The sequence below is a fragment of the Rhinoraja longicauda genome, chromosome 11, assembly GCF_053455715.1.
Source record: "Rhinoraja longicauda isolate Sanriku21f chromosome 11, sRhiLon1.1, whole genome shotgun sequence".
Taxonomy (NCBI): Eukaryota; Metazoa; Chordata; class Chondrichthyes; order Rajiformes; family Arhynchobatidae; genus Rhinoraja; species Rhinoraja longicauda.
In genome coordinates this window covers 46,928,325-46,941,730 of record NC_135963.1, presented here as the reverse complement: position 1 = coordinate 46,941,730, position 13,406 = coordinate 46,928,325, and the positions used below count along the sequence as shown (strand labels likewise).

Sequence of the window (13,406 nt, the reverse complement as noted above, 5' to 3'; positions counted from 1 at the left end):
GTGTAGAGAGAATCCCATGTTGTAGATTTCCACTACGATTTTTGGTTAAATGTAGTTAGTTCTGTCTGATCAGCTGATTTCTAATGGTCTACTCAATTTTTATCAACTGGCTAGCTGATGTCTGCAGGCTCTTATGTCAATAATTAAGTTATAAAGTAATAAATTTGTTGAGTATAAATAAAGCAGTTACCTTTCTGTTGGTGAGCGAATTCTGATTCTTGAGTGGGAAAATAGTACAATGATAATGTGGAAAAAAAATGAGCAAGAAGCTCGTTTGGGTAAGGTGTATTTTTATTGAGTGTTAAGGATGTCTGCATCTGATGTATCCATGCTTTGCTCTGCAGCTCGATACAGGAATCAGACTAGCCAGGCTGAGTCTTACTACAGACATGCAGCTCAACTTGTTCCTTCAAATGGTAAGATGTATCTCTTAATTATTGATCTGGAGTTTGAGTATATTCTGGAAAAAACAAGATCATCCGTCATATGTAACATCACAATAACGTTGATCATTGATGTTTTCTTTTACACTAGACCAAGTGGACCCGTTGGGTCCAAACCTCTCCTGCATTGGTGCAGCCTCCCCTCTACTCCCCCCTCCCTGTGCAGAACCACAAAGTTATGGTGCACACATACACGCAAATAAACCGAGAGTTTTAGATATATAATATATATATACTAGACCAAGTGGACCCATTGGGCCCATTCCTCGTAGAGGGGGGGGAGGGAAGGGAAGGGGAGAAGTTGCCACTTACATCGGCCCCGTAGCGCCAGCGCTGTAGCCAGAGCGAGCCGTGGACCCAAAGCCTCTCCTGTAATGGTCTAGCTCCCTGACGCCCCCACTCAATCCCCCTTATCCCCTCACCTCCTCCCTCTACTCACCCACTCCATCCCCCTCCCTCACCCACTCAATCCCCCCTCACCTAATCCCCCCATCCCCTACCCCCACTCCCCCTCTCTCCTCCCCCCACCCCACCTCTCTCCTCCCCCCACCCCACCTATCCCCACTCTCATCCCGCTCCATTCCCCACCTCCCCTCCACTACTCCCTCCTCCCCTTCCCTCCCCTCACCCACTTCTTCCCCCTCACCCCTCCATCCCCCTCTTCCCCTCTCCTCCCACCCCTACTCCCCCCACACCCCCTCTCTCCTCCCCACCTACCCCCACTCCCATACCCCTCTCCCCCTCCATTCCCCACCTCCTCCTCCACTACCCCCCCTCTCCTCCCCCCCCCTTCCCCGGGCCCATCAATGCAACCAATGTGTGCAGCCGTTAGTGTGCGGGGAGTGTCCCCCGGGGCAGTGAGGGGGGCAGCAAGCTGACCGATGCGTGGTCCCGTTGGTGGCGAAAGCCACTTACGTCTGCCCTATGCGTGCAGCGCTCGGATGTGCTGGGGCCTGGCGGGAGCTGGGACTACCCCCCCCGGCGGGCAGCGTGGCGGCGGATGCATGCACAAGATGTCGGAGCCGGAGAAGGCGGAGAAGGAGAGCGACGGCCATTTTTGTGGAGTCGTTGGCGACACCGTCGGTTGAAGCGAGCGCTGGAGGAGATGAGGAGGAGGAGAAGAAGCTGCCCGGTGGGGTTGTATTCCGTTGATGGTACGGGGCGCTGGGCCCGGGCGGGAGCGGGGACTCAACGACGCCGTTGGCTGCAGCGGGCACTGGAGACGGAGGCGAACGATGAGATGACGGGGATGACGACCATCTGCCTGCTGCTTGGAATCTCCCCCGGGACCGGGTGTGGGCGAGGGGGGAGAGGAAAGGGGAGAGGGAGCAACTCACCTTGCCGCCTTGCTACGAGAGGAAGGTCAGGCGCGAAGCATGCGGGAGGGGTGGGGGAGCGCTTCAGTTTATTGGCCGCGACTCCCTTGCCCCTCCCCCCTCTCATTGGCAGGCACTCGTGCGTGTCCCATTGTGACGTCGCACGCTGAAGATCATAATGAAATATATAGATAGATAGATATAGAGATATAGATAGATACTAGACCAAGTGGACCCATTGGGTCCAAACCACTCCTGCATTGGTGCAGCACCCCATTCACCCCACCCCATCCCCTTCACTCCTCCCTCCCCTCTCCCCCCCTTCCCTACCCACTCTCCCACCCCCCTCCTCCCGCTCCACCCCTCCCCTCGGCCCAACCGTGGAGCCGTTGCCAGGTGGGGAGTGCCCCCGTGGCCGTGTGCCACGGGGGCACTCGTGAAAAAGGGAAAAAGCAGTGACGTCGGCTCTGTTTCTCCTGCGGAGCCGAAGCGTCTCCTGCAGCTCGGCTGCAATCTGCGGCGGGGAACGGTGGCGACGGCATGGACCTGTTGCTGGGCGGGGAGCGTCTCCCGGGGCCGTGGGTGGGCGAGAGTGGACAGAGAGAAGGCATTGTCCTGGGCCCCATTTCTCCTGCCATCGGCGGGGAACAGCGGAGTATAATAAAATTAATTGTTTGAGGTAATGCATTAGAGCAACATTCAAACATTTAGAAAAGCACCAAGAGCATTTAGTAGGAAGATGAAAAGATATTGTAAATCAATGATTTACGTTAGAAAAATAATGAAACATCTCAGTACGGCCGAAGGTTTTGTTTGCATATCATTGTTCAATATACTGTTCAAATAGCTTAAATATTTTGACCCTAAATAGTTAAAAGAAATCATCTTAAAGTTGTCAATTGAAGACATGTTTTCTCTTTATCATAATGCAAAACCTCAAACAATTAATTTTATTACTAAGATTTCTTCCTGATAATCTATGTTATTAATCACATTGCTCACCATTGATAGGAGAAAAAACAATGTTTTGTCTTGAGGAATCTGTCATTGGATTTGGTGAATTCTCTAACAATGCAATGCAACATATACTTCTAATTTGGTGTTCCACTTCCAATTTATTTTGTCATTCAATGTGTCTGAATGCAGTCATTCCTGGATCGCGGATCAGACCATTTTCTATTATTGACACAATCACTCCAGTCAGTGGTGTGAAACTTTTAGACACCACTTGTGAGGCAGCATCCTGCAGCAAAGCAACGCCTTGGGCTCAGAATAGAAATGAGTGATCAAAGATAACCAAAAGATTTAGGCTTTTACAGTCCCGCTGTTAATTTAATGGCTTTTTATCTGTAGTATTGTAACCTGCCGCATCACAGTGCTATTACCATGTGCTATCTTTGGATGCTCCCACATTGAGCCATTGGCTAACTGGATGTCCGCTGCAATGTTTTGTTGTAATGTATGCAACTAGGTCACTTCTCAGATCAATAATGAAGCAGAGAGAAATCACCCATTGAGAAAAGCAGGACAACCATGAACATGCTTGTGGGTGGTAGAAAATAAGTTTTGCTTGTCAATGGAAAAAGCAATACTTGTGTTAGCTAGTCAGATTTGAGATACAAACTTTGGGTAAGTAGGAGTTAACCGCCTTAGTTATGATAATGATGTTTTGCAATGGACCGACTTCATATCAGGATTTTCACTTTAACATGGCAAAATCTGGTGAATTAAAGGAAATACTGGTGTTGCAAGCGAGCTTACTCTGAAACTTCACCCATTCCTTCCTCCAGAGATGCTGCCTGTCCTGCTGAGTTGCTACAGCATTTTGTGTCTATCTTCTGTTACTCTTACAAACTCTGCAAGACTTTAAATTTTCAAGTTGAGATTTTGGCATGATGCATTTTATGTAAAAAGTAAATTCATGAGTTTGGCTCCTTTTTTGCCTTCTGGATATGTTGAGACGGTTACAGAATTTATACGTCTATTTTTTAATAAAGGATGCAAGATTATTCCTCTACATTCTTGGCTGTATAGGTGATAATTAAATGTAATATTGCCTATTTCAAATGCAGCATTAAACTCAAATGGTTGAAAACTCAGTAGTTCATCTTACCCGAGGACATTAGATAAATTGGTGTTTAAGATATAGATTTTTATCTTCATTGTTGATGTTCTGTTCAAATACTGACAGGCCTGATGTCTTTTTACAGATTTTCTGTTTGTTTGACGTATCCAAACACATAGCTTGTTGATTATTTACCGATAGTTTAGTTCAGTTTAGCGATGCAGCGTGTAAACAAATCCTTCGGCCCACCGAGTCCGCACCGACCGGCGATCCCTGTACACTAGCACTATCCTACACACTAAGGACAATTTACAATTTTTACCGAAGCTGATTAATCTACAAACCTGTATATCTTTGCAGCATGGGGGGAAACCAGAGCACCCGGGGAAAATCCACGTGGTCACGGGGAGAATGTACAAACTCCGTACAGACAGCATCCTTAGTCAGTGTAGGAAAATAACTGCAGATACTGGTACAAATCAAAGGTATTTATTCACAATGCTGGAGTAACTCAGCAGGTCAGGCAGCATCTCAGGAGAGAAGGAATGGGTGGCATTTCGGGTCGAGACCCTTCTTCAGAATATGCATCCTTAGTCAGGATCAAACCCAGGTCTCTGGCGCTGTTTGGCAACAACTCTCCTGCTGCCCCAGCCTAATAGCTTGGCAAAGGCTGTTGACAATTACCAAAGTAAATAATTGTCTACCAAAAGTGAAATGGTTAAAGAGCAAGAGTGACAATAGAATTGAGATGGAGTTGAATAATTATAAAGAAATGGATAGAATAAAAATGATACCTTCAGTAATATATTTTTTCTAAAGTAGTGACCCTTCCAATTTGAAATTAGAAAATGAATTTGAAGGACAGTGTAAGAATTAGTTAATAACCTAAATGCAATCGATGGATGAATTTAAATGATACATTTAAAATTACAATTTATCTTTTTTTTCAGGTCAACCATACAATCAGTTGGCAATTCTGGCTTCCTCTAAAGGTGATCACCTCACTACCATTTTCTACTATTGCAGAAGTATTGCTGTCAAATTTCCATTCCCAGCTGCTTCTACTAATCTGCAAAAAGCGCTTTCTAAGGCTTTGGAAAGGTGAGCAAATTTGCATCCAGAAGCAGCACGGTTTACTGCAACTGGAGACCAATGCATGTAGTTTATTAGATTTTACTTTGATAAAGTATCAAAGGTATTGGAAATTAAGCAATGTAAGTAAAAGGATCAAGTGTCGTGGCTCCCTCTTTCGGACACGTGGGACAGGACAACTATGGTGTGTGTCCATAACCAACGATAAAGGATGATTAATGAAAAGTGTAGAGTCAAATCTATGAAGTTAGTATAGTAAAATTCACTGCCAAATCAAGTGTCAAGCACAAAAGAAATGAAGGTTAGGTTGTGTTGGGAGTGACAAAAGAAAAGGAAAAAAGAAATATATATATACAGTCGGAAACAGGCCTTTTCGGCCCTCCAAGTCCGTGCCGCCCAGTGATCCCCGCACATTAACACTATCCTACACCCACTAGGGACAATTTTTACATTTACCCAGCCAATTAACCTACATACCTGTACGTCTTTGGAGTGTGGGAGGAAACCGAAGATCTCGGAGAAAACCCACGCAGGTCACGGGGAGAACGTACAAACTCCTTACAGTGCAGCACCCGTAGTCAGGATCGAACCTGTCTCCGGCGCTGCATTCGCTGTAAAGCAGCAACTCTACCGCTGCGCTGCCGTGCCGTTCCAATCCAATCTTGAACAATTTCTGTACTTTTCTTTGTCGATCTTTTGTTCAGTCATTTTTAAAGCATTCAAGTGCATGCATGCCAAGTCAATTCTGGGTAATTTCATTTCAGTTACTTTAAAATATCTAATCTTCCATTATTTCTCAGAAGTATATTTGAAGGCATTCTGGGGACTAGAAGTTACCAATAGGATTTATTTGTTGGTATATCTGTATGTATTCACTGTACTTATGGTGTCAATCAATTTTATGCTTTTGGTTGTATTCCTCAAGAATGTAGACAAACAGTTTGATTTTGATTTTGTTATCTAGCCGTGATGATGTGAAGACTAAGTGGAATGTTTCTGACTTCATAAAGGCTTTTATTAAATTCCATGGTCATGTATATTTGGCTAAAAGTTTAGAGAAGTTGTGTATGCTGAGAGAAAAGCTGGAAGACCAGTTCAAGGTAGGACAAAGATGTACTTTAGCAATAGATGTTAATTTTACATCAGTTAAACATAAAATCACGGTTCAGATGTTGATTTGTATATTCTATTGTTCATTCTGTTGCCCTTTTTGACAATCAAGTCTTGAAATTGTAAATTGAGTTTAAAATATTTGCAAATTGGAAAACTATCCATTACTTATTTAAAAACTTGAGGGGTAAGGGGCATGGTATTTTCATCGCATATGCCTTGTTCAGACTGAAAAATCTAGGTAGAAAATGGTTTAGCTAAATTAAAGTGGATTTGACCTGCTACTCAAGGTCCTCACCTGCCTGCTCTTATACAACATATACAAGTTTATTGTTATATCTTGGAGATGCCTGCCATCTACTGATTGAGAAGTTGGAGACTGCCAAAACCTCTCAAGACTTGATGTTTTGAATGCTCACAACTTTCTGGAATGGTTGAAACGGAAAATTGGCTAGTTTTCGTGAATATGCCATTATGCACATGAAACTCGCATTTTGTTCCAATCCAATGTTTTACAGGAGGTAAATACAGAAAAACGTTTTGTGACCATTTTAATAATAGTACTTTATACTTTGATTTTGTGTTTCCTTGAAATATGGCCATTTTTATAGCACTAGCTTCCAATTTTCCTCTTTTCATATTTAGTTTGCTTGATAATTTTTCTTTTAAATAATGGTCTCTTGAGATTGCCAAATTTCTCTACTTTGCGATTTGGAAAACATACTCATTTTTTGGACACAAGCAATTGCAGGTGCTAATTTTTTTTTTTTTAAAAGACAAAGTGCTGGAGTAACTCAGCAGGTCAGACAGCAGCTCCGGAGAACAGAGATTGGTAACGTTTCTGGTTGGGATCCTTCTTCAGACTGACTACAGTGGCGAGGGAAAGGTGGAAGAGAGGTGGGGATGAGTTGGAGCCTGACACGCGGTGGGTAGATACAGGTGATGGTGGTTTTGATTGGCAGATGGTTGGATAAAGGTCAGTGATGAAAAGAGATAAGGTGGTGAGATAGAAACATAGAAAATAGGTGCAGAAGGAGGCCATTCGGCCCTTTGAGCCAGCACCGCCATTCATTGTGATTATGGCTCATCCACAATGAGTAACCTGGGCCTGCCTTCTCCCCATATGCCTTGATTCCACTAGCTCCTAGAGCGCTATCTAACACTCTTTTAAATTCATCCAGTGAATTGGCTTCCACTGCCTTCTGTGGCAGAGAATTCCACAAATTCACAACTCTGGTTGAAAACATTTCTTCTCACCTCAGTTTTAAATGGCCTCCCCTTTATTCTTAGACTGTGGCCCCTGGTCTGGACTCTCAACATTGGGAACATTTTTCCCGCACCTAGATTGTCCAGTCCTTTTATAATTGTATATGTCTCTATGAGATCCCCTCTCATCCTACTAAACTCCAGTGAATACAAGCCCAGTCTTTCCCATCTTTCCTCATATCATAGTCCTGCCATCCCAGGGATTAACCTATGCTGCACTCCGTCAATAGCAAGTTAGGAGACCAAAACTGCACACAATACTCCAGATGTGGTCTGCCATCCCAGGGGTTAACCTCGTGAACCTACGCTGCACCGCCTCAATATCAAAGATGTCCTTAAATTAGGAGACCTGAACTGCACACAATACTCCAGATGTGGTCTCTTTGCTCCTATACAGAAGGACCTCTTTGCTCCTATACTCAAATCCTCTAATTATGAAGGCCAACATGCCATTAGCTTTTTTCACTGCCTGCTGTACCTGCACGCTTACTTTCAGTGACTGGTGTACAAGGACACCCTGGTCTCGTTGCACTTCCCCTTTACCTAATCTGACGCCATTGAGATAATCTGCCTCTTTGTTTTTGCCGCCAAAGTGGATAACCTCACATTTATCTACATTATACTGCATCTGCCATGCATTTGCCCACTCACTCAACCTGTCCAAGTCACCCTGCAACCTCCTAACATCCTCTTCGCAGTTCACACTGCCACCCAGCTTTGTGTCATCGGCAAACTTGCTAGTGTTACTTCTAATTGCATCATCCAAATCATTAATATATATTGTAAACAGTTGCGGGCCCAGCACCGAGCCTTGCGGCACTCCACTCGCCACTGCCTGCCATTCTGAAAAGAACCCGTTTATTCCTCCTCTTTGCTTCTTGTCTGCCAACCAATTATCTATCCATGTCAATACCCTCCCCCGCAATACCGTGTGCTCTAATTATGCTCACCAATCTCCCATGTGGGACCTTATCAAAGGCTTTCTGAAAGTTTAGATACACTTCATCCACTGGCTCTCCTTCGTCCATATTAATTATCACATCCTCAAAAAAATTCCAGAAGATTAGTCAAGCAGGATTTCCCCTCCATAAATCAATGCTGACGGACCACCTTCACCCTTGAGGATGCTCTGCACTCGGTCCTTGGGGTCCTGGATCCTGGCACCAGGGAGGCAACACACCATCCTTGAATCCCGCTTGTTGCCGCAGAAACCCTGTCTGTACCTCTCACGATGGAGTCCCCTACTATCACGGCTCTGCCTGACGTCGGTCTCTTTGGCTTTGCCTCAGCGCCACGTTTTGCCTCGCAGACTTGTCCACCACTTAGACTGGCAGTGTCTTCTGTCCCGACAGCTTCCAAGAGGGTGAACCTGTTTTCAAGTGGTACTCCAAGCTTCCTTCCCTTCCTCACCTTCACCCACCTTCTCTCCTCCGGTATCTTCGGTGTAACAATCTCGCTGAAGGTCTTGTCCAGGGACGGCTCGTTTTCTCGGATGATCCTGAGGTCATCCAGTTGGCTCTCCAGTTCCCCAACACGGTCCTTCAGGAGCTGAACCTGGACACACTTACCACATTTGTAGCAGCCAGAGGCACCTGACCTCCCACATGCTGCATCCCTGACCTCCCACATCCTGCAAACATCACACTGATAAGGAGAGAATTGGCAAGAAATGTCAAGTCGGAGGAAGGGGAAATGGATGCACATCCAGATGGGACACGGGGAAGAGGGGAGGTTAAAAAGGTGGGGTGGGGGGCATCCAAAGTGGAATACAAGGTGCTGTTTCTTATCTCACCATCTTTTGTCTTTTCAACTCTAGCCTTTATCCAACCATCTGCCAATCAAAACCCCCCCTTCACCTATGACTTGCCAGGGTTTGTCCTGCCCCCACTGCTCTTCCACATTTCTCTCCCCTGTTACAATCCTTCTATGGAAGGATCCCGATTCTGAAACATAACCTGTTCATGTTCTCCAGAGATGCTTTATGATCTGCTGAGTTACATCAGCATTTTGGCTATTTTTTCTTATTTTCGGGAGTTATTTGTACCAGTCATCATTCTAATTTAGATTTGGTTATTTTCAGAGACTTCTTCCTCAAAAGGCATTTAGTTCTCAGCAACTTGTTCACCTCACAGTTATTAATCTGTTTGAGTTACACCATCTGCGTGACTCCAGTACTGAATCTGATGACCATTGCTATAGTCAGGAAGAACTATTGTGTTGGACTCAACTCCTGGGCCTCTTCAGTAAGTGATTTCTTGACTTCTGAAAATTGAGAAAATGTTTATATTTTTTAATTTATTATCAGAGATTATGGAACAGCTGGACCATGCTCTACCAATTTGAAGTAATTTCTTGCATCTATTTAGAATTGATTGAAGATGTTTGATTATTTAAAAAGATACAGCATGCAATTGGGTAAATACTGCCAGAGTGAAGTATTTGTGAAAGTTATTATTTTAAATTTTCTAGTGTCTTTTCTTGGCGTCATGTGCAAGTGTGCACTGCAGGATGAGAACCTTAAAGAAGCCTTGGGCGAATGCCCACTACCAGCTGTTAAAGTTTCATTGGACTGGCTGAAACTCAGACCCAATGTCTTTCAGGAGAGTGCATTGGAAGAGAGACAGCAGTAAGTATTCCTTATTCAGATCTAGCAAAGTAAATAAATTGATTAATATATCTTTTAAGTGATCGAGAAATGTGGAATACAGTAAACCCACGTTTTAACGGACCTCTATAATAGATTTCAGTTAAAACACCTGCAGACACCACACCTGGCACACACCGCCTTCCCGGCCACTTGCTCCCCCACTCTAGCCCTGGTTCGCCTGGCCTCCCCGCCCACTTCCAGGCCAGAACTACTGCTGCTGCCATCTGCCCACACAGCTTCTTCAGACGCTTCCAGGCTGTGCCTGCCACCGGCAACCCTTACTTGCATTCCGGCAGCCTGTGTCCCACGACCATTGACTCCGCCTCCTCAGCAGGCCGTCAATTCACCTGGATTCCAGGCTCGGTTCTAGACCGAGAGTCTGAAGAGGAGTCTCGAGCAGAAATGTCACCTGCCCATGTTTTCCAGAGATGTTGCCTGGCCTGCTGAGCTACTCCAGCATTTTGTGTCGTTTTGTGTATCAACCAGCAACAGCAGTTGTTTGTTTCTACTACTTGTACAATGATATTACCATACTCAGTTATAGCGGGCAATCGACGATAACAGACACCATTCCCCCTTCTATGGTCTGTTATAATGATGGTTTATTGTACTTAAATGGTATTACATTTCTTTAACAGGCATTGATGCATAATTTTCCTGGCAAGTTTTACATACATAATGAATAGAATTGTTAAATTTACCTTTCTGTGCATTTTTAAAAAGTATTTAGAAACATAGAAAATCGGTGCAGGAGTAGGCCATTCGACCCTTCGACCCTTGGCTGATCATCCAAAATCAGTACCCCGTTCCAGCTTTTTCCCCATATCCCTCGATTCCCTTAGCCTTAGGAGCTAAATCTAACTCTCTCTTGAACACATCCAGTGAATTGGCCCCCATTGCCTTCTCTGGCAGAGAATTCTGCTGATTCACAACTCTCTGGGTGAAAAAGGTATTCCTCATCTAAGTCCTAAATGGCCTACCCCTTAGTCTTAAACTGTGGCCCCTGGTTCTGGACTCCCCCAACATCGGGAACGTTTTTCCTGTATCTACCCTGTCCAATCCTCTAAGTATTTTGTATGTTTCTATAAGATTCCTCTCATCCTTCTAAATTCCAGTGAATACAAGCCCAGTCGACACATTTTTTCATCATACATCAGTCCCGCCATCCTGGGAATTAACCTGGTGAACCTACGCTGCACTCCCTCAATAGCAAAATTGTCCTTCCTCAAATTAGGAGACCAAAATTGCACACAATACTCCAAGTGCGGTCTCACCAGGGCCCTGTACAACTGCAGTAGGACCAAAACCACTCTACATTTTGTCATTAATGCAAGTGTTTCTAGTATTTCAGTACAAGGAGCATCATGTCTGAACTCTTGCTTACCATATTTCAGCTAATTTAATTGATGAATTCGTTTATTGGGAATTTGATAGTGAATTATTCAGATTCTGTCACTTCTATAGCATAGCTAACAATTCGGATGCCCACAAAGCATAGTGGAATTATGGGTTGAACAATCTGGGTAATAGACCTTTAATTTACTGGGTCGGCATGTCATTTCTTGAGTCAGCGTGTCTATATTAACTTTTCTAATCACTTGATGACATGATGCCACTTGCCATTTAAGAACATAATCTGTGGAATTCTCTGCCTCAGAAGGCAGTGGAGGCCAATTCTCTGGATGCTTTCAGGAGAGAGTTAGATAGAGCTCTTAAAGATAGCGGAGTCAATGGATATGGGGAGAAGGCAGGAATGGACTACTGATTGTGGATGATCATAGTGAATGGTGGTGCTGGCTCGAAGGGCCGAATGGCCTACTCCTGCACCTATTGTCTAAGATACAGAAGCAAAATTAGGCCATTCAGCTCATCAAGTCTACTCTGCCATTTAATCATAGCCGATCTATTTTTCTTTTGAACCCCATGATCGTGCCTTCAACATCCTTACTAATCAAGAATCTATCATTCTCTGTTTTAAAAATACCCAATGACTTGGGCTTCACAGGCATCTGTGGCAATGAATTCCACAGATTCACCACCTTCTGGCTAAAGAAATTCCTCATCTCCATTCTGAAGGTGCGCCTTTCTATTCTGAGGCTGTGCACTCTGATTCTAGACTATCCCGTTACTGGAAACTGTTTCCAAATCCATTCCATCTCGGCTTTTCATTCATGATCATCATCGGCAGTCACTCGAAGCAAGTATGACTGTCCTCTCCATAAAGGACGCCTCTGCGTGACTTTGTTTAATGTGGGGAGGCTGGTGTACAGACAGCCACCACATGGTCCTTGACAGATCTGGGTCAGGATCTGTGGCATGGAATCCATGGCGACCGGGGTCTCTTTTCTGCTGCAGCCTTCATCCTCCTGCCCAGCCGTTGTGACGCTTCACTAAAGTCAGCAATCATCCTCCGCCTGTTCCACCGTTGAGGTCTTGGTTGAATTGCTCTTTGTCAGGGAACCCCGGTCGACCTTACCGCCATGGGTGACCCAACCAGGAGCATAGCTCCAGGCGGCATCGCTCTCAGGATCCCAGGACTACATAGGCCTCTCCACCACGACAAGGTGACAATCCAAGGAGAAGAGGCCTTTCATTATCCAGCAGGTTTCAATCCTTCGTCATCCTTCTAAACTCCAGCAAGTACAGGCCCTGAGACTTCAAATGCTCCTCGTATGTTAGCCACTAGTCGCCGGCAAGCAATCAGAAGAGGCCCCCTTTATCCGCATTTTTTGCCTTCTGCCAGTTAGACAATCTTCTGGTACCTTAATTCTAATATCATGGGCTCCGACCTGTTTAGCAGCCTCATATGACTCACTTTATCAAGAGCCTTTTGAAAATGAGGTGTGAGCAATTGCATAACCATAATCCTACTTTACTTTTATCAGTGCTGAGCTATACCTGGCAGTGTTTGCTGCTTAGACAGGGTCACTAAAGCATTCAGCATTGATAGTCTAACAATTGACCAGTTTGACTTCTGCTTCCCCTTTGAATTCTTTACTTGGTCTTTCTTAAGTCCACACCAGTCAGGGAGATATCATCACTGCTGAACTATCAGTTATTCCTGCAAAAAGATGTTCAGTGCCAGAATTTAAATTTCTCATACTTTATTTTCCTCTTCCCTCAGCATTTGGCCCTGGATTGTATCATTGCTGAACAGTTTTCATCCACAGGAAGATGATTTGTCCTGTTTTAATGGTAAGAATGTTTGTTGCTTGTAAAATTATCAATAATTATCAATGCATTTAAAATTAAATGTTGGTGTTTTGGTTGTGAGCAATTATTTCTGGGAAAAATATTACATGCACTCTACATATTGAGCTACACTCTGTTACCCTTTGGCTGTTTGCTCTAAAAAATCCCTTTGGTAATTATATATAAATGTACAGAGAATTTTGCTTAGAACCATGTATAAGCAGGTATGAAGCTCTTAAAAACATGACCATCCTCGAACTGATATTTATCTGGAA

The 13,406-nt window shown here is 44.4% G+C and overlaps 1 protein-coding gene across 4 annotated transcripts in view; it reads left to right on the top strand.

Annotated features, from left to right (window-relative positions):
* The window catches only part of smg7 (SMG7 nonsense mediated mRNA decay factor), a 119,736-nt gene that overhangs the window by 46,520 nt on the left and 59,810 nt on the right, over positions 1-13,406 (top strand). For all 4 annotated transcript variants that reach the window (XM_078407584.1, XM_078407585.1, XM_078407586.1 and 1 more), the window contains 6 exons: positions 345-416; positions 4,775-4,925; positions 5,881-6,016; positions 9,373-9,535; positions 9,762-9,918; positions 13,064-13,134. In XM_078407584.1, the coding sequence (XP_078263710.1) occupies positions 345-416; positions 4,775-4,925; positions 5,881-6,016; positions 9,373-9,535; positions 9,762-9,918; positions 13,064-13,134 (750 nt within the window). The remainder of the gene's footprint in view (positions 1-344; positions 417-4,774; positions 4,926-5,880; positions 6,017-9,372; positions 9,536-9,761; positions 9,919-13,063; positions 13,135-13,406) is intronic.